This window comes from Telopea speciosissima, chromosome 4, assembly GCF_018873765.1.
Source record: "Telopea speciosissima isolate NSW1024214 ecotype Mountain lineage chromosome 4, Tspe_v1, whole genome shotgun sequence".
NCBI classification, from domain to species: domain Eukaryota; kingdom Viridiplantae; phylum Streptophyta; class Magnoliopsida; order Proteales; family Proteaceae; genus Telopea; species Telopea speciosissima.
Genome location: NC_057919.1, coordinates 21,107,887 through 21,134,625, shown reverse-complemented (window position 1 = coordinate 21,134,625; position 26,739 = coordinate 21,107,887). Strand labels below are relative to the sequence as shown.

General features: G+C 38.4%; 2 protein-coding genes and 1 non-coding gene across 5 annotated transcripts in view; 1 reads left to right on the top strand and 2 right to left on the bottom strand.

Moving 5' to 3' along the window:
* Positions 1-15,402, top strand: part of LOC122658483 (rho GTPase-activating protein REN1-like) — a 79,718-nt gene extending 64,316 nt beyond the window's left edge. Inside the window, exons 14-24 of one of the 3 annotated variants that reach the window (XM_043853462.1) lie at positions 4,871-5,101; positions 8,881-9,231; positions 9,418-9,467; positions 10,907-10,967; positions 11,058-11,141; positions 11,268-11,381; positions 11,469-11,638; positions 11,829-11,901; positions 11,984-12,016; positions 14,629-14,965; positions 15,217-15,402. In XM_043853462.1, the coding sequence (XP_043709397.1) occupies positions 4,871-5,101; positions 8,881-9,231; positions 9,418-9,467; positions 10,907-10,967; positions 11,058-11,141; positions 11,268-11,381; positions 11,469-11,638; positions 11,829-11,901; positions 11,984-12,016; positions 14,629-14,965; positions 15,217-15,302 (1,590 nt within the window). In that variant the 3' untranslated portion in view covers positions 15,303-15,402. Of the gene's footprint in view, positions 1-4,870; positions 5,102-8,880; positions 9,232-9,417; positions 9,468-10,906; positions 10,968-11,057; positions 11,142-11,267; positions 11,382-11,468; positions 11,639-11,828; positions 11,902-11,983; positions 12,017-14,628; positions 14,971-15,216 lie in introns of all 3 variants that reach the window. The other 2 variants (XM_043853460.1, XM_043853461.1) reach the window with 2 other exon arrangements.
* A 3,843-nt stretch (positions 15,403-19,245) lies between these two features.
* Positions 19,246-19,318, bottom strand: TRNAK-UUU. Its single transcript has one exon. It is a non-coding gene; the product is annotated as a tRNA-Lys (tRNA).
* A 3,518-nt stretch (positions 19,319-22,836) lies between these two features.
* Positions 22,837-23,931, bottom strand: LOC122658484 (mitochondrial uncoupling protein 5-like). The gene has a single exon (XM_043853464.1). The coding sequence runs from the start codon at positions 23,859-23,861 to the stop codon at positions 22,881-22,883; it is 981 nt and encodes a 326-aa protein (XP_043709399.1). The 5' UTR covers positions 23,862-23,931; the 3' UTR covers positions 22,837-22,880.
* Positions 23,932-26,739: the final 2,808 nt, after the last annotated feature.

Genomic DNA, 26,739 nt, shown 5'->3' with positions numbered 1-26,739 from the left:
CTTTTTTTTCAATATTCAAGATTCGCGTCACAAATTTTTTTTTCCAATGACATACACTACATATTCTTAAGTCGTGTTTGGCAACACTTCTGCTTTGCAGGAGTGTTTTCAGGCTTGAGGCCTGAGATTTTTTTTTAATTCTTTTCTCTTGGGGAGCACTTTTGCGGGTTGATAGAGTGTTTGGTAATGGGTCGAATGAAGTGTTTCTGAATCCCAAAAGAAGCAGATATGCGTTTGAAAGGCACTTTAACAGAAGCATTTCTGGCACTTCTACAACACCCAATTTCAATATTATAGGGTACATTGTGGATCTAATGTTGGATATGTATTCATAAGAATAATTTATGTTACGTGATATGTCCTATTTTGCACATAAAATCACTACTAGCATCCTGCAATACTGTAGGAAAACTTATACTTCAATCTGCAACCCAAATGGCAAATAGGCAAAGAGTCTATAAAGAGCACACCAAATAATCATCTCCCCATCTCTTTAATGTCATAAAAACATGAGATAAGCTCATTGCCTGTGCCACCATGTGTGCCATGAAGAAAGACAGATGGTTTTAATTATGTTTTCCTGCATATTCACTTCTTCAGCGAACAACTTGTCCATTATACAACTAGTTACAAACGGCACTGAGCAAATTTTTTGTCATGCAGGTTTTTTATTATGAAAGCAAGAGCAATAAATTGTCAATGCTAATTATTTACAACACTAAAAATCAAGTACTCAAATAAAATTTGGATTTCAGAAACAGATTATTGTCATCGCCCAAGCCCCTTCTCCAACCATTTTATTTAACTATCAGATCCTCCATCACTAATATAAAAGGGCATACCCAGTGCACGAGGTTCCTACCAATGCGGGGTCTGGGGAGGGTCATAATGTATGCAGCCTTACCCCTGCTTTCTCAGAGAGGCTGTTTCCAGACTCGAACCCGTGATCACTTGGTCACAATGGAGCAACCTTACCGTTGCACCAAGGCTAGCCCACATCCTCCATCACACTAATATACACCCCAAAATTCCAGCAAATTAGAATATTTTTCTGAAGGTTTCTATGCATTATTTTGCAATAATTTTAAAACCATATCCAACCATTGGACCAGTAGAGAAATGGGTGACTTTCTTAAACCATCAATTTGTATGGTTTGATAATCCTAGCTTTCTTCATCACATACTTCCATGGCACCGAGGCTGAAGGGGATTCCTCCCTTTGTATATCATGTGTTTGGTATCAATCCAATGGTCCTGTTCAGCCATACTACAAGAATGCAGAGAGGAGAGATTGCCCCAAAAATACCATTAAACCTGAACCTGGAACCATTATACTCTTTATTATTTTGTCATTTTTTTAGCAGGAAAACCTTAAACCTGAAACTATTAACCCATCCATGAAAGTGTTTGGTGGAGATGAATCCTCTGTGAGAGAGAGTGAAAGAAGGTAATGATTGAGAAAATGTTGGGTAAAATGAGGTAAACTCTCATTTTTTGTTTCTCTGCTTCCATGTCAGAATTGCTCTGGGAGCGAAGAAGCAGTTTCTATACACTTTTCCATTTCCACTCCAGAAATCCGCTTCACTCCTGTGGAGTAAATAAAATGAACCGGCGTGACCAAACACGTTTAGTTGCCTTTCCACTACCACAGAGTTAAAAAGCACCAGAAACACTCCTGCTGAGGGTTACCAAATGTGGCCTTAATCTCCCATATACATGTCGGAGTCACTCTTTTCATATTTGATTCCAACCACCAAGTAGACCATCAAATACTGCTTTACTATTTGTTATAGTAATTATTTAAAATTCTAATTTTTCTGTTCTGTCATTAGGGAAAGAATAAGGAAAAGAAGCAGCAGCAGTGGCACCATTCACGTTCAACTGTTGGGGCTGGTTTACTGCTGCTGCTTCATCTCCTTTATCCAGTGCAGTGAAAGGAAAGGAATACAATATATAGAAAAGGAACAAAGAAGGGTTGCTTAATAAGGGTCAAATCAGAAAAAAAAAAAAAAAAAAAAAAAACCCCTATTATCAACAACAACTACTCAGCCTTATCCCAACTAAATTGGATCGGCTACACAGATCCTTGAAGAACAAAGTAGGGAAAACAGAGTCCACACAAAGGGAAAAGAAAGTAAGAGGAATGAATAATAAAAATGAAGAAATAAGAGAAGAGAAGTGAGAAATGGGAAATGAAAGTAAGAGGAAAGAGGTAAAGCCCAGGAAGTCAGGAAAACCTCAGCTAAATGGGGTCGACAACATGGGTCCTTGCCCTCCAATAGGCTTTATCTAAGTTCATACTTGGCACAAGACCTAGACTATGCATGTCATTCCTCACAACCTCTCCTATGGTTATTTGATGCCTGGCCCTTGCTCTTTTAGCTCCTTCCATACCTCCTTACTCGGGCGTCCCCAAGCCTTTGTTGAACCTCAAACGGCATTCTCGGAGCTTGTCACTGATCGAGGCAACTCCCAAATCAGCTCTAATAAGTTCATTCCTTACTTCATCCTTCGTAGTTTTCCCGCGCATCCATCTTAACATGCTCATCTCTGCTACACATAGCTTCACTATATGACACTTCTTAACTGCCCAATATTTGACCCCATACATCATAGCCGGTCGGACAACAGTCCTATAAAACTTTCCTTTAAGCTTTAAAGGAAAATGTCGATCACAAAGTACTCCGGTCGCACCTCTCCACTTCAGCCATCCCACTTTAAATCTCTGTGAAACATCATCATCAATGTCACCTTCTTTATTTATGGTTGACCCTAGATATCTAAAATAGTCACTTGGTGGTATCTCTCTCCCCTCGATTTTCACCATGTCATTATCCATCATAGTGTGACTAAAGTTACACATCATATACTCTGTCTTTGATCTACTAATCTTAAAGCCTCTTGTTTCTAGGGTTGATCTCCACATCTCTAACTTAGCGTTAATCCTTGTTTTAGTCTCATCCACCAAAACGATATCATCGACGAAGAGCATACACCACGGGACCTTTGTCAAAACTTATTATCACAAAGGTCAAAAAGGTCTAGTTGATTGTCTACTTGGCATCAATTTTAATGAATGATGATGTACATTGAAGAAGTGAAGAATCTGATGTGGTGTATGGTTGTAAACAATTGTAAAGAAATTTTCATATGTTTGGGAATCTTAAATAGTGAAAGAATGAACTGATGAGAGGGGGAGGGGATGGGAGGCTGTGGGGTGTAGGAAGAAGTGGGAAATTCTAGGTTACACAATGGAGGCAAGGCTTTCCCATCCAAGGTGATATGGAATGATTGTGTTCCTCCTCTTACATATGTTTCTTTACATGGACGGCAGTTCTAGAGAAAATCATGACCATGGATAACTTATTTGGAGTCTTAGGAATATATATGCAAGTTATGTGGAGAAACTCAAGAAGATGATGCCAATCATTTGTAAGTTTTCTGTGGAAATATAGGGAGGATGTCTAGAGGTAGTTAGAGTCAATTGGATATTTCCGAGCTCTATTCTTGCATCAATGGTGGAGTGGGAGGAGGTCCTTTGGAGGGTATATAGTGCAGTTCAGGGTTCTAGAAAGAATCTAGAGGCCAAAAAACGAAAATAAAATAAAATTTGCTAAACAGTCCAAGATCAATGTAGGATCAAATGAACTAATATAGGACTAGAATAGAAGAAAGGTAGGAAAAATTATATAACTTTCAACCATATTCAAGAGCTTGAGATATAACGAAGTAGAGGAAGGTCAGGGCCAAGATTCAGATCTGGAACTACTCTAATAGGTCACAGAAATTCAGATTCACATGAAGAGATTCAGTTTGAACAGCTATATATCCAGAACTAAAATCAATGTATAAAGAGAGAAGAAAATTAGAAGAAACCAGAGAAGAAAGTAGATCTGGACTATTATATCAATTTAAGAAGACAGAGGAAAGATGACACCTGATAAGAGCATATCAGAACTAGAAGAAGGAAGAAATCAGGTCTGGGATACCAGTCCCGTAAGCACAGTTCAACCGCTCCTGAATTTCTGAAAAAACTCATATTCTTTACTCAAATCATCCTTAATTGATGGGGGGGGGGATTACATATATAAAGGCCTTCTAAAATTCCTAAATTAACTTATAAAAAAAGTCCTAATCACTCTCACATCCTGAATAAGGTATATAGATTCAAAACAGAAATCTATCTAGCTATTAAGTATCTTAATCTAATTTGAACACTTAACTACTGATCCCATATACTAATTAACTTCACCCCCTACTTTATGGGCTAAAAGGCCCAACCTGTACCTGGACTACCCAAAGCTTATTTTTAGCCCATTGGACTCCCACCAGCACCTTGTGGGACTTCTAGACTTACATCTGGGTCTCCAGACAGGATCATAGTCTGATGTAACTGCATCAATAGAGCTGCGGTGAAATGGTGAATGATCCTTTTTACAATATGTTGGAGCACATATTGAGGAAGGAATGCATTTTGAAAGACTGTCGTGGCTATTGCTGGATATCAAAGCTCAACATTTCCTCAACAGCATGTGATCAAATGGCAAATATGTCTTGTGAAATTATCATTAATTATGTTTTGACAGGTCCAAATTCCAAAATCAAAATACTTTTCTGTCATTTCTGACTTTGGCCAAGATCGACTAAAATCATAAAAACTACAAGAGTCTGATTGAAGTCATTAAAATGTTTTGGTTTTGTTACTTACTGAAATTGAGACCGAAAACCAAAATAATATTAGACAGATTAAATTGCGATAAACCAACAAATATTATTTAATATTTTGTTTCATTCTTGTCTTTCTTAGTTATTTTACAGTCTTAACCTATTTTTGTATCGATAGCTTTGTGAACTTATGAAAGTGTTGCAGGATGATCAGCTCCAAGATGGTTCCTATTCTCCCGAATTATACTCTGATTCAGAAGAGAGTGGCAGTGTGGATGAGGAAGCAAGTTATGACGATGAGGTCATTGGAGATGATGAATGTAGTGATTCACATCATGATCTTGATGCTGATACAGAAGAAGATCCTGAACATGCATTAAGTGGAACTTGCAGTAAAAGCAGTGGAAATGGTGGTGACGACCTAAATAATGATGAGGTTCATTCCTCTACTTGATCATGTACATCTACAGTCAAGCACACTCACCATATGATGCTTTATTCCTGTTCATTTAGAAGTCAATTGCAAATTTTATGCAATTCTTAGGTTTTAGTTCAGATATGACCATGTGGCTGGTTTTTTCCCTGTGCATCATTTTGACTTTGGCTGTTTTTCTATTTCTCTTTTTGTGCATCATAATTTAAGAAATGAAACTAATGGTGGAAGAAAGCCTTTGAATCTTCATTTGGCTGGAAATGGTTTAAGATAAATTCATCTTGATTTCAAGTTGAGTCAATGTATATGTCTGCAATATCTAATGATTAAAGCTAAATTCTTCAAATCAGAGACCACAAACTGTAGCTCTGGAGCATTGTCAAGTTTAAGAATGTTGTTTTCAGTGGTAAGACTAACGTGTTTTGATACTTCTTAAGTTTTGACATGTTGATGATATCATGTCTAACTTTTGTTAAAATCATAGAGATTGTTAGGAAATTGCTGATATTTTCAGAAACAATGAAATTGGCTCAATTACCCACTAAACCTCTATGTCACTGTAAATGACTAAATACAATATTAAGTGTGGAACATAATGCAAATGGATAGAGTGCTCTCTATCGGGCATAGTTGTCAAGGTGTCACCTAGGCGCCTTCTTGGGCCGCCTAGGCATCCAGGCCCCCTCCAACACCTTGGGTTGCCTTGACAACTATGCTATCAGGATGTTGTCCAAAGAATAGAGTCAAACTTTACTTCTTGAAATTAGAAATTTTGGCACATAGTGCATATTAAATTGGGAAGTTGGTAACATAATTGCTGTTCTGCTGGGTCTAGTTCTACATCCGTTGCACATTTATGTCCCATCATCCTCTACCCACCTGTCAACCTGCTGGCTTAACAGAATTTTCCCTGTGGCAGAATAAATCTTTAAAAAATGGTTGAAAAATCAAGGTGGAACAAAACAGTTTTTAAATCAAACTCAGCTAAAGCCTTTTAGCCAACTAGCTGGGAATCCTGGGATCAGCTACATGAACCCTGTTTCACCATTCAACCCTGTTAATCTGTTTAAATCCCTATTTCTTGTTAAAATTTAAGGCATTCATTTCTTTTGTTGCAACTTCCTCCCAGGTAATTTTCAGCCTACCCCTGTCCTTTTAGCTCCTCTGATCTGCAAAAACTAACACTCCTCCTTACCAGTGCACTCAATGGCCTCCCTTCTGCAATCCTAACCACCTCAAACGACTCTCCTTCAACGTGTCACCTATTAGAGCCACTCTAAATAATCTTTAGTGTGTTCTTTTCTTATTTTATTTCTTTTGGTTTTGCCACTCATCCACCTCGACATCCTCATTTCAGCTACACTTATTTTATTTACGTTGTTACTTTGTTGTCAACACTCAGCTCCATGTGACATCGCTCGTCTTTTGGCCAAAAATACTAGGGGAGTAGTCCTAATACATGGTTGGCCAAGTTGTTGAGTTGAACCACCATATCTGACATGTGTGCACCCTAACTATCCATTAGTCTAACTCACTACATCATCCTCGATGTAATGTAGTTCTAGATAGGGTAAAGTCCTACTAGAAGCCAAGTAATCCAGGACCTGTTAAACATCTGGCAGATTGGGCTGGTTTGGGAAATTAGGTCAAAATATAGGGTGAGGGTTAGGGTAATGGAGGTAATTCTTATTTAGTAATGGTAGGCAGGTATTTAGGAATGTATTGATGTGGGTTTAATTAGGATTAGATGAAGTTTGAATTTCTGGAAAAATTAGGGTTTTGGTTTGGGTTTTGGGTTTTAGGAAAAGTGGAGCTTTTAGGGTTTAGGATGACAATTTGGAGAGGGGCTTTGGATCGAGTGTCCTAGGCAGTGAGGGGGTGGTTCGACTGAAGTTTGGTTGGGTTTTGATGGCTGGAAGTATAGGATCTGTATTTTAAGTTTGGGCTTTAATGGAGGTTAATGGAGATTAGGGTTTATGGGAATCAATGGGGTGAAGAAGGCTTGGGTTGGAGGATGAGAAGAGCAGAGAATTATAAACACTTACTGGTTGATTAATTCTCCAATGGCAGCAGCTGAGCAGTTCAAAGAAGGACCTCCTGATCTTCACGATGCAAGGAGTCGCAAGAGTCCACCTACCCTATCCACCTTGATATTCCCACAAGGATGCAAGCACTCGCAGAGGAGCAGAAACAGCAGCACAATGGCAGCAGGCAGCGGAGCTGAAGATTTAATTTTTGAAAATAGAATGGTGGGGGGAGCCTCCCACGAATTGTATTATTTATGTAAAAAGGCCAAAGCCAAATCCTACTCAGATTAGGACTTATAATCCCAGATCTGATTCCTAATTACAAAACACCTTCAAACCCTCTTATTAGAAATCGTGGAGGGGAAGTAATACTAACAAATAAACATAGCTTTAAAAGATTCCTAGTGAACCAATCAAATTAAAACAAAATCCAGCCAATCAGAATTAGTTCTTAAAGGCTGTAAAAAAAACAAAGTATGGGAAAAACTAGGCTCCAATGAATTCAGCCATTCAAGGCTGTTTCTTCTTCTTCCTTGTGCTTGGACCTGCATCACGATGTGGCTCAAGTCAAGCATTCATTGCTCCAGGCCCAGCACGACTACTGTTGTGCTACTCTTTCATCCCTTTGAATCACACAGGTTGTATGCTTACATGATTGAAAACTGCCATATACTCATAACCACTTGGGGTTCTGAGACAGCTGGAAAACATTATCATTATTTAAGGGACAATATAATTTGCTTTTTTATTTTAGTGAATGAAGAAACAGTTTATTTCATGAAAGGTACTACAGAACATAGTAGTCAAGGCGTCGCCTAGGCGTTCAGGCATCCTTTGCTGGAAGGGCGCCTTGGTCACCTAGGCGAAGCCTTGTTGCTGTTGCCTTGTTTTTTCCCCTCTTCCAACATAGTTCGAGAACTCGCGAGATCTCCTTTTTTTGGGAGGTCGAGTTGAGTTGTCATACGAGTTAAAAAAGTGCAAAATCTCGGTCGAGATCTCGAAATCTCAACCCAAAGTCCTTTATATGAGTGCCAGATCTCGAGATCTGGGTGAGATCTCGGTGGGAAATCTTGGTATACAGCCACCTATCTCTTGGTATACAGACACTTATTTATGCCAGAAACCAGGATAGACACTTATTAACTTAAGATATTATTCCTAAATAAGCAAATACCCCCCTATTTGAATCCAATAAAAACAGTTAAAAAATAAAATTCCAAAAGAAAAAAAGTCAACCCCCCAGTTCAAGAACAAAAACTGGATTTTCAGCGGTAGGTCCAATTTTCAACTTTCTAATGCTGGGTTTTTTCTCAAATCTAAAAATTCCATAAATCTTAATATGGTAAAACATTGCTAAAAACCAAAAGTGCGGTAAAATATTCATTTGTTTTGATGTCCAAAAAAATATTTTCATTCAAAGCAATTTTGACAGCATTCGCTCACACCAAATTAAGTTTGACCGGTACATAACTCCTTCAATATAAATCAGATTAAGGAGGTCCAGTGCATTTGGAAGCTAAAGCACTAATCATCTCAAAATGAGGTTTTTAGTGTCCAATGAATTGTTGTCAGCTTTAACTGTCTATTGGTACCCTTTTCAACATATCTTTGTATCATAGGATTCATAATTTGGGCCGATTACAACTAACAATACTATACCTGTTTAACTTGTGTCCATACATCTTCAGGGTGTTTGCTGCTTTTGTTTTGGTTTTATCTCACATCACATTTTTGGATCCTTTTTTGATGGTGCAGGTTTCTGAAGGGGCTAACTCCACGTACGAGTCTTCTGCAGTCAGTGAAATTTTCAATGCCAATCCGGAGCCGTCCAGTGAACCTCAGACTTCAGTGCCTCAGGATGCTAGTGTTCAAAGTAATAACAATCTGAACAGTGAAGAAAATACTGGTCCAGCAGTGCCTGCTACTGAGTCTTGTGAATCTTTGGGAGATGTCCCTGTCTCAATAGGGGGAGATAGTTTTGCCTCAACAACTCCAGTTCACAAGGAAATTGGTTATGATCGGTCTTCATCCACTTCAGAATCTACAAATAAAGAGAATGGACCTGTTCCTTGTGTCAAACGTCGAACAGTTTGGGGGCGTACCGCTGTGAGTACTCATATGTTTCTTACTATTCTTTGTCATCGAGTAACATTTTAATTGGGTTCACTTGTGCTGTCTGTCTTTGCAGATGGGTTATTCCAAATTTCATTGTTACTTTTAATTTCTATATTTTATTTTAATATAAGTGGTCAACTACTTGCTATTTAATCAGGGTTCCTTTTTATTCTCCAGGCAAGGAAAAACCTTTCCATGGAATCCATTGACTATCCAAGCGAAGACGAGTAAGGGATACATCCATGACCTATCTGAAGTAAAGGATTACGTATATTTGTTTGAGAGAAGTTCTGTATATTTTCTTGCATCTTGCATACACTTTTGGTGTCATTGTATGAAATCTTTGATGCTTTTGATGCAGTTTCAGTGTTCGTAGGCTGATTTTTCTGGAGTATTTGTGATTTATCAAAGAAAGTAAGATACAGAAACATAGGCAAATCCAGAAAACAAGTGTATGTGAATATTAGTATAAGATGGGAACAGTATGCCAGACAAACTAAGTCACATTCTTTAAAAGTCTGCGTTTCTTGACAATCTTTGTCTTTGTTTGTGAGGGCCTGTATGTTGGATGCCAAGTCTTGGGTTGAACCTATTTGAACCTTTGGATAACTATTGTCACTGGACATAGTATTTCCTAATGGAAAGCATTTAACCTCACCTCACAACTTTACACTCCGCCAGAGTTGAAAGTAAATTATTTTAGTAATTAGATTTTCAAAGAGTTTAGTTCACTATTAGTTTCTAGATCAATTGCTTAATATTTTTTCTTAAAAATCAATCTTTATACTCAATGGGAGTTGGTGGTAACTCACGTTAGGTTTTTCAGAAAAGTCTGCCATGGAGTTCTGTTTGTTCTTTTCCCCACTAAGCAAGCATGATCTGGAAATGAATATGGTTGAAGGACCTTAATCTCATTTTTATAAGGCCCCTAAGTCTAAAATATATTAAAATAGTATGAGAAAGGTAAAGGAAATCCAAAATTGACCAGTTACATTGTATTTTCTGTACAGTTAAATTCAGATGCACAGAAAATCAAGAAGCCCTTAGCAGGCTAACAGCCATCCTTGAGAGGGTTCCAAACAATTTTAGAACTACTTGCTGTTCCTTCCCACCATAGACCACAAGACAGCTGGAGGAAGAAGAAGCCCAAAGTCTTTTTATTTGTTTATTAGTTATTCTAACAACTAAAGGACTTCTGTCATAGTTCCCTTAGCTTTTCATTTCCTTATTTATTCCTGGTTCTACTATGAAGGTCTGAAGTTTGCAGAGGATCAGGTTCTAATTCTTTTTTCTACTATTATAGGTCTCTTATCCTTTCTATTGTGCACATCTGGCTTTCCATGATTATCATATCCATTCAAGTTTGCTTTCCATAGTTCATGATTTACGAGCAAGAGTATTGTACCGCGTCTTCATCTGGTTCTTAATGTATTTTCATTAGGATCAGGGTGTAGTAAAACCTGTCGGGAATGGGGAGTTCCCCGACCATTTTGAACTTATGTTATTTCCAAACACCCTGCAATACACATATGTTCTTGCAGGTTTTGTTTGTTGCATGCATTAGAATTCATTCAAAGCTTTACTTTTATGTTATTAGATTGAAGCACTAAACTTCTGCTTTGTCATTCCATTTTATCTGCACATCTGATTAATTGCCTTAACGCAGAGCTGTAATTCAGAGGCTTGAGGTCACTAAAACTGACTTGCAAATTAGAATTGCAAAGGAGGTAGGGTTTTTCATTTCACTCTTAGTAAGCATCTTTTGGGGAAATTGTTTTGTAAATTCTAACTTAATGTTATGTACATATTTAATCTAGGAAAAAGGGAATGTGATCCTGCAAGAAAATCTGGAGAAACGAAAGCAGGCTTTGCATGACCGTCGTTTGGCTCTGGAGCAAGATGTATAATCCATATACAAGACTCTTTCCTTATAATCTTAATGTTTCTGATTGATGTTCACCATAGTCTTCCCGTCCTTCAAAAGATAGCTTGCTGTTAATTGTGACACCAGGTGATCTTGAATATAGGTAGCGAGACTACAGGAACAGTTGCAACGAGAAAGGGATTTGAGAGAAGCTTTGGAAGCTGGACTTGGTATGTCCTTGGGGCATTTTCCTGTCTCAGCTACTATTGATTGCAAGGTTAGTTCAAGAAAGCAAAATAATAATTTCCTGACATTGAATTGATTTGGTTAAAAAACAAACTGACAATGTGTAAATGTACTAAAGACAAAGGCAGATCTCGAGGAAATTGCTGTTGCAGAAGCAGATGTCCTTAATTTGAATCAGAAAGTTGCTCATCTCCATGCGCAGCTTGATCAACAATGCCAGCAAAACAATGAATCTGTAAAGGCTTCACAAAGTCATTATCAACAAACTCCAAATCATCTAGCATCGTTGTGAGTTTTCACTTTTGCTCATTTATCCACCTTGTTTATAGACATCCTTTGTTGAACTCGGTCTGGGGTGTCTTTCACATTATAGGAGTAATATCTCAAAACAGGGTTGTAATATGATTTAAGTGGTTATTTTCTTAGGTGGATTACTGTACTGAGTAACTTGCTTCACTGAAACACTTGTCTGATGCAGGAAGGATCATCAACAGAAAGCTGTTGAAACTACAGAATCAGCCTATCCTCATGAAAGTACAAAAATAAGTATGGTATGTCCTGATTTGGAATGCTTATCTTTCCTTGCTCAGGGTTCTGACTTACAGATGAATGCTTTTCTCTATTTTTCCACAGAACACTAGTTTGGATGTAGAAGACAGTGTGAATGTGAGGGCACAAGAAGATCAATCTTTATCAAACAAGAAACAACCTCAGAAACAGCCAGTATATGACCTCAGTACCAAATCCGTGGAGTTTCTTGCTACTTCATCTGCTGTGCTGCCAGTGGTAGTTGTGCGCACTGCTTCATCTAACTCTAAGAAGTCTGGCACAAAGGATGAGGTAGGCCTCTTCATTATGTGTAACTAGTTTTTATATGATAATTTTCATTTCAATAGAAGATGAACCCGACTTAGTGCTGAACTTTCTCAAAACTTTCAGTACTGGTAGGATGTAATTATTATATTGAAGTGGCCTGTACTTTTGTACAAGTATTGTGACAAGAGAAGAGACGATAGAAAGAAGATTGAAGAGAAACCAGTTCAGCGATAGAACCAGTGTGTAAACCCACTGGTTCTATCGCTGAGACTGCATATATTTATATTAGTAAAGCCAAATCAGATTACAACTCAACAAGGAATAAAAATAAAGTAACATAGACTGATTAGGAAATAACCTAAACCAATCCAAAACTATCTAGACAACTCTCACGATAGGGACACTCCCCCTATCATGAGTACTATACATACTCCTACCGTCAACTAATATGATGTAGTCCAATAGGGGTCCATGACTCATGTAGGACCACATCAACATGAATCATTCATTTAGCTTTTTGTTTCTTTGATCTTCAATCATTGTCTGCAAATCATAGTAACTATGAATATCTTCAATAGGTGATAAAGTTTGAGACATGGTAGGAAGCAATACATCTCAGATCACCAATTTTATATTTTAGCAGATTATGCAAGTTGTGCTGCATCTATGCCTGTTTCTTTGCATTCTACATTCCTGAAAAATAAAGGAGGTTTTCTTAAGCTGGTCTTGTCATTTGCAATTGAGTCTGTTGACAACACTAGCAAGGAGTAAAAAGGAAGTTGGACCAAACAGGGAATAGATAGTGGTACTGAGAAAGGATTTCAGGAATATGCTTCAATAGAGAACTGAACAAAAGAATCCATGAAGTCAAATGACAAATTGTTTCCTTTCTCCCTTTTCCCTGATTCACCAAGTAAATTGAGATAAATTAAATTAACTATAATGAGATTGTCTCCATTATATTATGATCCGATATTATTAAAGAAACAGAATCCCATCCATGTGCTACACCCAAACAACTTTAGTTTTGTATTATTAATGAAACCTTTTCCATTTCGCTTTGAAACTCTTTAGAAGCTCACCAATGTACTCAACTCCATTGGACCGTCCTAACTACATGGGGTCGGTTACGTGAATCTTGTTCTCCAATTCAACCCTATTGAAGTCATACTTGTGTTTACCCAAAATCATCCACCTTTTCTCACTACTTCCCTAGTCAATTTCAGTCTACCCTTTGTTCTTTTAGCTCCTCTAACAGAGGTATGGCCAGGAGTTTTGTTGGATTGTATGGGCCAGAATACCGTGGGGGTATTCTGGACATTTTCTTCCTTTTATTATGTGTACAGCCATGTCGGCTATGTTAGGGGCAATTATGTCCTTGTATTTTTTACTCTTTATTATAAATATATTGCTTGGGGTCTGCCTTAGACTATCCAAGCATTCAGCTCGTATCAGAGCAGACAGGGGTCACGGTATCGAGTCCCCCTGGGAGCGGGCAGGTGTTGAAATTGTTTATCCACCCGTGTCCCCCTTCGGATAGTCCACCGTGTTAGAGCTCCTGTTTGATATACATATTGTTTCCTCCCTTTCCTACAAGGTCAGCCTTTTAGAGGAAGCGGTCAACAAGTTTTTACTTTCTATAGTGCTGGTTGCTTCCACCAACCCTTCTCCACCTGGACTTGGAACCAGAATTACAAAAAACTGGCAGCACTAAACTATTTTTCTTGATAAATGCATAGTAAAATACTCACCTCTATGATTTAGTAAAATGCATGTGGGACTTGGGCTTTAAACCTCACTCCAAGGTGAGGCCAGACTGATTCAGGACTTTAGAGGCTTACACCTAGGGTTTTAAAATTCGGATTTGATCGACCAGCTGGTCCGCATCGGAATCAGCTGAGGCTGATCCCCATTCCCCCCTGATCCAGCTCGGGCCAATTCTGTATGGAAAAAAAACCTATATGGCTGGAATATACTGATTATAAGGCAGATCTAAAAGCCAATTCCAATCTGATCCAGATCGGAATCGGCTGTTACCAATCCAGATCCCGATTCCATTTTTTAAATGCTGCTTACACCTCAAAGGGTTAAGGCATGCAATGCATATACCTCACACTATGAACAGTTGATGATCACCTGCTTCACACAAATCTTCCATAGAGATAGTTACATCCATGGAACAAAATAATGTATGTGTTTTCAAACACTATGCATGGAGCATAGTCTAACAAGCATGGTATTTCTAATAAACAACTAAATATCTGAAATTCTGAATACGTTCCTAAGTTGAACACTAGTGGTATTGCTTACCTAACAACTCATTACAAATTTCTGTACTTTGTTAAATTACTTTGGGCTGTGCAAGCCTTATATATATATATATATATATGACCTCATTTAGTTGGGGATAAGGCTATGTTGTTGTGGTGGTTGTTATTGTTTTTATTTGAAATTTACAATAGAATACTATTTTGACTCCAATGAGAAATAATAATGTGAAGACAGCGGAGACACCATCATTATCGAACGAGCTACTACCACAAAAGCAGCAGCTAAGTTTTTCTAGTCACAGCAATACTAAATCCGATCCACCATCTTTATCAAACAAGCAACCACCTCAGAAACAGGATGTAGATTCAACATGTCGCGTTACTGAATCTGATCCGCCATCTTCATCTAGCCAGCAGCCACCTCAGAAGCAGCAGCTAAATTCAACAAGTCTTAGCAGCACTAAATCTGCTGGAGTATCTGCTATGGATCCTAATGCCTCAACTGACTCTAAGAAGTCTAGTTCTAAGGGTGAGGTAGGCCTTCACTGCAATAGAATACTTGTCTTGTTAGTCTACTGATTCCATCTAGTCCTTCCGGTATAGTAAAATCTTTTTCCTTTGTTTCTCCACTTCAGAAGATGAATTCAACAGTTAAATATCCTTCACTGTTCTAGTCTCCTTGCCATGTATTTCTTATGAACCTTGAGATAAACAACACTGTAGTTCAAATTTCTTTAATCATCAGAGAACAACAAAGTTATGGTGACTTGTCTCCTACAGGGAACTGTGCCCGCATCTTCTACGCTGACAAAGTTGACGACCCGACTCAACTTCTTGAAAGAACGGCGCAACCAGATTGTAAATGAACTTCAAAACCTAGACAAGGGTCGAGGATCTGGATCTAAATCAGTCAGTGCTCCTTCAAGGTCCAGCTCCAGATAATGCAAGCTCGCATTTGGTTGACCACTAGATTGTGATCTTCCTGTATATTCTCGCTGCCTCAGCAAAACTTTATCTGTCTTGCCTTGTGTAAAGGGCTCTGCCTTTCTCTTGAACGACTACTACATGTTGACCAAGGGCAGGTGTATGAGAAGGAATCTTCCATTTTTATATTGGGGCTTGGCTAGGAACTTCATGAGGTTGCTTCTCATCAACTTTCATGGTAGCTGAGGTCAGAACTGATGATGTACAGGCCATCTTTGTGCTTGGAGTATATTGAATGATTCCTTTCTCCTATGTTTGATCGCCGAAGATGTGTTGTATGGTTAAGCTACAATACAAGACTCTGCTTTTAGGCTATGTTTGGAATGCAAGAAAAGAAAAGGAAAGAACAAATTTGAAAAAAAAAAAAAAAAAAAAAAAAGAGGCGTAAATTTATCATTACTTTTGTCCTATTATGTTTCTTTTTTATTCTTTCTTGTGATTCCACAGATAGCCTCATGGTTAACACTTAACTGTACATGTATTCATCAAATGTTCAATATTGCAAATTTAATTTCCGCAGACTATGGAGGTGCAACATCAATTATTTTAGCTCCCAAAAGTAATTTTTTGATTCAAGCCTCCTTACAGGCTACTGGACGCATTACAATCAATATGCATGAGAAGTGACTGCTTAGCTGACTGTTTTCAAGTTCATTGGATCCCACAAATGCTGCTCATCTGAAATGATTTGGTAGCAGACAAAAAGCATGAATATTTTGGGTTTGAACGAAAAAATATATATTTTTAGGGAGCGGGGAGTGTAGGATCGAGTCCGGATCTGCTCCCCACTTGGGGATGGTGTGGACAGGTCTGAACCCTCTATGGGGTGTGAGTCTCACAGCTCATTGAGGGTTGGGATCTCCCCATTGCTCCCCATGTGGGTAGCTGATCCCAACTCTGTAGGATTGGTAGGAAATCCAAGTGAGGTGAATTGTAAATTTTTAAAGGGAAAAAGATCTCTACTTGGTGGTGTTTTCTACGCCCTTCAATGGGTGAGCACTCTTGGGTATCTATTTAGGGGGCAGAGGTGTCATCTCACGGTTCCCTGTGAGAGAGTGTAGGAAACACCACCAAGTAGAGATAAAAAGATAATTGAAATAGGTTGAACTAACACTCAAATAAGTTGCAAGGGATATAAAAACAAAGGGAAGTAGTTTTCTGTCCGAGAGTGTTTTTATGCAAGCACTCTCATGTGTCTATCTCTTTCCTCCTCAAAATAAAGAGGTAGAAATGTCTTTTCATATGAGGAAGAGAGAGAGACTCATGAGAGTGTTGGCATAGGCTACACTCCTGAACAAAGTTCTTTTTCCAAAAAAACAAATAAAGGAGAAGAGAAAAAATGTTTCTAGCTATGCAAGATTGAACAAATTTAAACAATCTCTCTCTATAACTATTAAAGCTTAAAGAATAAAAAACTATTCAAGTTAAACCACTTTTGCTGTATTTTGTTTGATTAGCCAACAAATCACCATAAATCGATAGTTTGTAGTGTCTATGGACATCTTCTTTTTTCTTTTTTTTTTTGATAAAAGAAAATATATATTAAAACTAAGGAATAAACAGGGAATTTATAGCATCCTGATCATACGAAAAGTGGTGATGGTAATCCACAACTTTTTGAGCAAAGTTGTTCAGCCATCCTAGTCAGAGGCTATCAGGGTTTTCCCAGAAATACAAATTATCCACAAAAACATTAAGATCCATCAACAAATGCACCATATCCCATGCCCAAGTGCGTTTGGATGGTTGTGGAATATGCTGGAGGATTTCCTGTTGAAACCCAAACTTCTTTGACCTTAATGCCCAACCTAGTAATATGACAAAGACCAAAAAGTAAAGCTGACGCCTCCGGTTCTAAGGCATTAAATGCCGTCAAAAAACCCGCATGAGCCGAGATCAGACATCCTTGGATCATCACGCAAAAAGCCCAAGTTGACAAATCTAGGCCTAGGTGGAAGCATTTGTTGCTTATTGCAGATGTTTGTTAGTGTTTCAACTATCATAAATAGAGTCATTGAATTCCAACGATCATATTATTGGCTTTTTACCTTGGACACCTACAAGTTGCATTGGTCGTCCGTCAAGTCTGGTGGATGTTTGAGACATCTCATGGATGTCTCCCAGACAAGGGGACTGAGTGTCAAAATTCACTCCTCATGGCTTGGACGTCTATGAGTTTACCTTGGACGTCCGAGATATGTTATGGACGTCCCCTAGATAAAGGACTTGAGATCTCCTCAGCTTGGACGTTCGTCCCTGCTCATGGTCGTCTATACAACAGAGGACTTGAATCCAAACCTATCTAACGTCAGTAAGTATACCTACTTGTTAATCGAACATGGGCCTGAGGCCCAGTCCAGGCCGCCCACATGAGGCAAGTCGGTCCAACCTACGAGCATGGGAGACAGCCGGCCACTTAAGTGGCTGACTCTCTCCCCCCCTCTTTCTCTTCGATGATTCCTAGAGGGAGTCTACAAAGGGAAGGGAGTTTTTAGGTTTTAGGTTATAAATAGATAACATCCCCAACCCTAAGACTAGGCTATTTTTCAATCAATTTTCAATTTCTCTTTGCTCTCCAAGTGTTTGTGTTCTTTGTGGGATTCCATCTCTTCCCAGGGATTTGTAATGTGGAATTCTTTGTAGAGAAGCCTATCGTGATTGTGGAGATTCGTTCGTGTGCTCGTAACCCATAAGTTTGGTCTTTGATCCTTCTTCTGCTGCGTTTCCGTACATATTCAGGTATGATCCAAACCCGAGTTTATTTGGATTTTAGATTATGTGATCTAACACTACTAATTTAGGAGCATGTTCCATTAAGGTTTGGGTGACTTATTTTAGGGCTTTTAGGCTAGGGAGAGTTTCTAACATAGGATTTCATGATTATTATAAATTGAAGACTATCCTTTATTTATGGAGCTTGTCTTCAACATCAAGCTTCCAAGTATTTGAAGTCTTCAACCACTGATGGATTAAGATTTGATGAAGTTTCTCAATATTGTTCCACAAGCTTCTACTTAGCACCTTGCTCTTCACACTTGAATGGGCTTGCTCTTTATCAATTGAACTCTTCTTTGATGCATGATAGGTCACTTGATTACTTGGGAATTATTGTATAGATCCTTACCCATTAAACTTCATGTTAGTAGTTCTATGGACTATTATCTCAATGTTAGTTTTATCACCAAAAACTAAGGTAGATATTTAGACACCCCTAAAGCCAACTGAGGGTGTTTGTATTTTTGGATGGGGTGAAGTGTTAATTGTGAGGTTTTTATTCAAGGGCAGCTCCTTCGTGTAGATGTATAAGAGAAAGAAAAGATAAATTAAAGCAAAGATAAAATATTTGTTATAGAACCTGGAGCTGACATCTCCCATTATCGCCAATATTACAAAACATGATTGTTTGAGTAAAAAATTCCAACGGTTTCAAAATATAAAGGGAGTTCCGAAACATATGAGAGGTGAGAGGTTCTCTGAGAGTTTGTTGCAGTTCCTTCGACATATTCCAAACCTGGAAATTAAACCATCCATGAGAGAAGACAAAAGTTAGACCTTTTAGAAGTCCTCTGGCTTCTACTTCTGTCAATTGGACACACTATTAACAAAACCACATTACCTACTTATTTCTCACCCTCCCATGGATTGACAACAACTGAGTGGGTTCCACTAAGAGGTTATTTTGTTCCAAAATTAGTGATAATCCCAGACAATTTGCCCCCTTAATAATAATTTAATAAAAATATATGCCATCATGGAAATCCAATAGGCATAGGCTTCTGTGCGCATTCCAATTGGAATTAAACAAAACTTTATAACACATACTTCCGCCGTCTGTGGGAATCGAACCCACGACCACATGGTTAAAAGCCATGCGCTCTACCAGCTGAGCTAAGACGTCTAGAACGTTTATCATGGTATAACTTATTTAATATCTTTTATACATTCTACAGTCTAAAGTCTACAGTTTACCGGAAAAGAAAAGAAAAGAAAGACTTTGAATAAGTTTCTCATTAGCAAACCACACAAAGGCAGATTTTACCATAAAATTTTATTCGTATCGTCTTTTTTTTTTTTTTTTATTGTTTATAATTTTACTTGAATTTGGATTCTCTGCGGCTGACATACAGTTTAACACAAGAAGAGATGAAATGACCATCCTACCATTTCCGGTGCACCCTGCCTGAATGGGATCCACATCCTGCCTGTATGGGTTGCACGCCGGCCGCACGATCTATTTCTCATGTCATAGCAATCTGACAGGTGTCCGCGTTCAGGCCTGGTCTACATCAACCGTCACTCTATTAAGCAAGTTTCTTTCTTCTTTCTCTCTCTCAGTGGCTGTTCCACTTGCTTTAAAGATAGATCCGATCCTCTCCAATGAGACAACCTTCATTAATGGAGACAACCCTCGTTATATAGCAAGCAACAATGCAATTAATGGAGACAACCCTCGTCACCACTCACTCATTTCAAACACCCCACGGGCCCTAAATGAGGTATCGCCCTACCCCAGGTCCCCTCCCCCCTCCCCTACATCTTTATAGCTGATGCATCGTGACTCGTGAATCTGGTCGAACAGTACGATTAGGGATGTAAACGGATTGGATTTACCTCGTATTCGGATCTGATACGATCTGATCTTGGCCGAATATAAATACCTCTAAATATATTCGGATGTGGATTGAATTCAAATTTTTGATCATCTATCTATATCTTTGTCTTGTGTAACTCCGACCTCCCTCCTAGTGTATACGATTTACTCTCAATCCATATCTCTTAGATCATGATTCTCTTTTCCTCATATTTTAGAACCTGATGAATCTTAAAAAACCCTCAAGAGGATTATTTACTTAATTTTTTATTATTAAGTATTTGAATTTTTTTCTAGATATCACTAAATGAATACAATGTCCCTAAACGAATACGAATGCAAATCAAATTTGGATTTTCGATTATCCATTTACATCCTTGACCACGATCCCAATTTATCATTCTCATATTAACGGACTCATAGTCATAGCACAGGTGTCCTCAGTGCTCACCACCTCACTACTCAATGCTCACCACCTGTTTGCCCTCATTCGAATTATACTTCTGTTAAGACCATGATTAGCAAAAAGGAAACGGAAAAAAAAAAATGGAAATCGACAGTTCGGGTCCTAAACGGTGTAAAACCCCGAATAATATGAAAAGAGATCAAAAAAAACAAAAATGAAAAGTATGGGTTTAAAAGTGTAGATTTCAAGAAACCTGAGACAAAAAAAAACCGACAATATACTCATATAAATTGAGAAATTATTATTATTATTTTTTTATACACAAGAAAAAAAAACTATAACTTTCGAGACATATCATCCAAGATACAATTCCAAATTCATACACTAAAAAAAAAATGTCCAAATATCTACTGAAAGATGTGGCTTGGCTACAGTGTTGTTCATTGTTGTCAACACAACTAACACACTCCTAGAATGATGCATGTTCAATTTGACTTGGGACTCATCGCTTTAGAAACTTTTTTCAACAAATGAATCAGTTTGTAACTCAACTTCGGGGTCTATGTATTGTACATGAGTTAAAGATGACAACATGAGAAGTATTAGCCCTTTGAGTTAGTTTTAAATTGACGAAAGAATCAGGTCAATTTGAGTTCGATAGAAAGATATATAGTTAGTTAAGTAAACTTCAACAAGTCTAAGATCTTAAAAATTGGGATCATGAGAGTGGGGGTTCTAACCACCTCAATTCATGCAACCTCCTCCAAATGTACATCCGTCGAATCGTCTACCTCGACTCTGATCTCATTATTGTCGACATCACAAACTCGCTACCACCACACGTGTTGTGTCGAGCCCATGGGTTACTCCTTCTATTCTAATTGGAAAAGACTCACTAGACCCAGATGCTAATCCTTACAAAACCAGATATGAACCCAATAGTAGAAAAGGAAAAAATACCACTTCGAGGGTGGCGACCTCCTAGAACAGAGATAAGATAAGAGATTTTGGTTAATTCTTGGATACCTCTACATGGAAAAAATTTTGCTGCTACACCTATAGCAAGAATGTTCCTACTACAAGGCTAGTAACCAAGAAAATAGAATAATTCACCTCGCCTTTGAATTCATAAATACCCTCCTAGGTTTTAGTATTTTCAAATATACCCTTTAAGATTCGATTTCCTTGGCTGCTAGCCTTATAGTAGGAACATTAATTTCATCCCCTCAACATGACCCTCGTTCCTCAATTTATAACAACCATTTACCCTCTAATTATCCAACTATCCCTCAGCAGACTAATCCAATACAAATTACCCATCTGCCCCTAACAGACTAACCCAACACAATAACCCATCTACCTATGATCATAACATTGCCAACCCCTTCAGAGAACCTTGTCCTCAAGGTTCAGCTACATACAACGCCCCAAGTATAGTTTCCCACGATCAAACACTAGAAATTGTCACTGCTGAGCCCATGTTGGTTCCTCCGGTGATCCATTGGGGCAATATTCCCTGCAAAGACAAGCAGATACGGCGGCAACAAACCCAATTCTTAAATCCTCTTCCGCTTCTCTAACTCCATCCACTCCTCAATCTTGGTGGTGTGTCGAGATTGATAACCACAACCTCGGTGTTGAAGAGCAAGCCTTGCCAAGATCAAGGAGAGAGCAGGCTTGGACCAGAAGGTTAGGTTGAAGTAAGAGGTACGTTGGCATTGCAGTGAGGGAGCTACGATAGTTCCACAGAGGAATGGGGCGAGAGTTGCAGAGAGGGGGTGCAACAGGGAGAAGGATGATGAGGGCAACTGATTAGGGGTGATGGGTTTTACTTGGACAGATATAATTTGGGAATTTCAAAATACCAGGTAGCAGATATCAGAAAAGAAGATTAAGGTGGGAGAGTATATAGGATTAGTGGAGCAGAGTCATAGTACTTGCCCCTAAAAGTGAAAGGTTAGTGTTAGTATAGCCTTCTAGACTTTTAGGGGAATGAGATGATGGACCACAAACACAATGTTGTTCCAAATCCCACTTGCCCACCACACTCTATTAACCCAAAATAATAAAGAAAACCTTTTTATTTCCTTTTCATTTAATTGAGATATGTAATAATCAGCAAGAGCATGCAAACAAAAACTGCAATTCTGCAAATCAATTTCATAGCAGAAATCAAATTCATTATCTTTAAACTTGTGCCTCCATTCTCCAATAGTCCAATATGGATTCAAATTTAATACCATGTAACAATTCAAGATAGATTATACAGAGAGAAGAAAAAACCCTTAATACTAACTCATACTCTAATTTCCACTTCAATTCCTAGTTCCATTCCCAGACTTCATGATTCTATTGAACTCCCCAAAGAAAATTGGAAAAAAAATTCTGGAATAACAAAACAATTATTACTGATTTTTAATTTTTAAATGAGTAAATGTTTTTCGTCATCATCTAGCAGAGAATTCAGAAATCTTTGAGCAGTTTTCGGACTTGCTCGAGTGTCACGAACAGCACCACAGTGAACGGGCCCTGTCTCGAGATCGTTGGAATGAAACCCTTATACAGAGCCATTGGTCCCTCAGCCCTTACAGTCTTCAAGGCACAATCCATGGCACCGGTGTAGGGCGGCTCCGCCCCTGCCTCCACCTTCATGTTCATCACCCTCGTCTTAATTACATCCACCGGATTCGACGCCACCGCAGCCACAAATCCAGCAGTGAAGCTCGAAGTCACATGGGTACCAAGCCCATCCTTCATCACACCATTCCCAATTAGCATCTCCTTCACCTGATCGTACGTGGCCAACTGAGATGCAGTCACGATCATGGCCCTGTTCACCGTTAACGACGAACCTCTCCACAGGCTGGTGACCCCTTCTTGTTTCGTCATCTGCGTGATCGCATCCACAACGCTCTTGTAATTCCTGCGCTGTGCCGCCGGCAGCCGCCCGTCGGCTTGCATGCGCACCATGGCCACATCAGCTGGGTTGCCGACGGCAGCGCCGATTCCGCCGGCGATGAGGCCTGCTGATATCTTGCGCAAGAGTGGCATGTTTCCTGAGTTGGGGTCGGTCCATTTTTGCTTGAGAACGTCGTAGAGCCCCATGCGAGTGGTGGAGTAAAGTGTCTGACGGAGGACGGTTGCAGAAACGCCGGAGAAGAGGGCGGCGACACCTTCAGTCTGGAAGATTTTGACGCCGACGGCGACGGGGCCCATTCGAGGTGGTAGAGATGGCGGAGGAGCGTGTATGATGCTTGGAGCGGCGACGGTTGCAGAGGAGCCGTTGAAGGCCAAAGCAGGACGTAGAGTCTGAATGGTTGCTCGGTTGGGGACATGGGACTCTCCCTGGAGCTGCATCCGGACCTTGATGAGGTCGAGTGGGTGGGTCGAAACCCCTGCAATGATCGAGGCGATTCCTCCTTCTACGAAACCTTTGAGACCCATCTTGCAATCTGAAAGATCTGGGTTTGATTTGACTCAACTAATAAACTGAGTTTTCAACAACAATGGTGGTGTTTTCTTGCGGTTCTTTAGGAACCCTCTTCCAAGAACGAGAGGAAAAATGGGAACGAATTCGATAGAGAAAGGGGGAGAGGGGAACTAAGAATCAGAAGAAGAACAATTATAGGACCAGTTGGAATTAGGGTTCATCTCACTGGAGACCAGGAGATGAGAATGGAGGCCAAAAGCTGTACAAGAAGAATGAGGAACGTTGATTCTCTGAGACATATGCTATGGAAACAAACACATCTGCCGAGCGATAATTTTTCGGGTTTCAGCCGGAGGAGGCGAGTGAGTATTTATAGAGGCCACAGACAGCCACAGAGAACACGGTCTAACAGTCCAACTGGCAAAGGAAACAGGAAGGAAGGGGTTTATTACGCGTTTGTGGGTCCCACCAATCACATTGCCCTCCCCAGTTGGGATTTCGGATTCTCTCTCTGGTTTCCATTTTTCATGTTTAGACTTTAGAATAAGATTATACGAGAGAATATGCTATAGTATGACCGGTTCTCCTTAATTGCCCTTTCTTAGGCTTGGCCTGCCCTGGCCTGACTTAGTCTTGATTTGACAAAAAAAATCCCAATTCCCTCTTTAGGGTGAAACTAACCCAAATTTAGTTATCCATAATCTTTTTTAAACATGTGGGTTTTGTTAAGGGAATATTTGAATAACACCTCAATAGGTGTATTTAGAATTGGGCCAAGGTTCCTTTCAGGCACTTTGAATGGGAATTCATTCATCGTGGTGGGTTCAAATGCAGCAAGGATATTGGAGAATGGATCTCCCCCTCCAATTTCCTATCCAGCCCAGTTTCCCAATGCCCTCAAATAAGAGGGACGTAATGACCATTCCACCCCTACCCAGGTGGGATCTACCTCCGCCCCCCCCTCTTTTTATTAGAGGCATTAGGGAACTGGGCCAAGCAAGGAATTAGAGATAATTTTCCATTGGAGCATATTTTGGAAAAAATACTAAAATCTAGAAGGGGTTTGCCAATCCTAGGATACTAGGAATCCATTTTGTTTTATCAATAGATTCTCTTCTACCCAAAAAAAAAAAAAATTTAAAATAAGAGTATAAATGATTTTCAAAAATAATTTAGAAGTGATAAATCATTATAGTATTGTTATGTATATTTTTCGAGTACATATATAAAATGCTTATTACTCTCATTAGAAAAAAAACATATATGATAATTAAAAAGATTAAAAAAAATTTATAAATTATTTAACACCTTGAGTAATGTCAATAAAAAAAAATCTCTTTTGTTAAAAGCATGGATTTATAAGGTTTTGTATCATTCTTTTTCCTAGTTGCCTACTTGGCTTTGAAGGGCATGGTGCCAAATGCTTATCAATGATTTGATAAGATATTTATTACAGCTCAATAAAAATCATCACTAGGACCAGACAATATGTCCCATCATGTCTTCCTACTATAAAATCATAATCACTATATAATATTATTTTGAAGTATTATCCACACAAGAATGCTTTTACCTATATTGGCTATATACAGCATGACACATGCATTTACATAGAAAGAATTAGAAGGTGATTGTAACATATTTGTAATGTTTTTATGGTTCTATTTGGCTTAACATTGCCTTCTTTCTCTATCATAATTCAATTGTCCCCCCTTCTCACTTTGTCATTTTTATATATCCAAGAGTGATAAGTACCATGGAAGAAAAAAAATTCATTTAAATGGAGTAGAAGCAAAGTGTCCAAATTCATATCCGATGAGCATATCCAAGGGAAAAGTGCCACTTCATGGTCTTATCAAGATAAGATACAATTTTGTATTTTTTCTTATTTGGAATAGGACACATATATTTTATTTTTCTTTCATTTTCTTTTAGTAGAAAATATATGAGAATATTTATAAATCAAGCTTAAATGAATATTTGTGAGTGTATTGTGAATATCCTTCCAATATAAAACAGTCCATTGGCTCTTCCAATTAACGTGCATTCAATTACTAAACCCTTTAGAACACTACTATTATGATCAAACTAAAAGAAAACACTTCAACAAAATTTGACTTGAAAAAACTTTAAAAACAAAAGTAGAGTGAAATTTCAATCTATAAAACAATAAACAATAACAACAATCATAACCGTATCCCAACTAAATGGGATCGACTACATGGATCTGATAGATGCTATGCCAATAATAGAGATAAGAGAAGTAAGAAAAAGCAAAAAAGAAAATAAGAAGAAAGCAAAAAAGAAAGTAAGAGAAAGCAAAAAAGAAAATAAGTAAAGAGTAAATTGGAGGAACTTGGTGCTCAATAGGCTAGAAGTCCATTCCATTTATACCGGTTGAGAGCCTTCAAGAAGAAACGCAAAGAGCCCTTAGAAACTAAAGATATGGTACAAGGTCTTTAATATTGAAAATACATGGGTCTTTATGAATCCTTCATGAAGAGATATAAAGTGTTTTCAAAAAGCTGAACGGACAAGTATAGCAAAAGGCAAGGTTATATGAAACTTGCTTTATATTTAAACACTTAGGCTGCGTTTGGTAATGGTCTAAACAATGAACGTTCGTTCTTGATTGGTATTTCTGGTCTGGAACGGCGTTCTGAGACCGAAAATGACTGTTTAGTAACGATCTCAAGAACGCTGTTCAAATCGAAAATGGTGTTTGATATAATCTGTTCTTCCCTATTTTATATTAATTACAATAATATCATCCTTATCAAACAATACATATCTCTCTTACATAACAAACATAAATTAAAAATATTATATAAATTTTCATATTTAACATAAATTAAAATAACTAATAAATAACCAAATTGAACATCAATTAAA

Excerpts from the sequence above, each read along its gene's own strand:
- LOC122658484 (XM_043853464.1), bottom strand. The coding sequence starts at position 23,861 with ATGGGTCTCAAAGGTTTCGTAGAAGGAGGAATCGCCTCGATCATTGCA.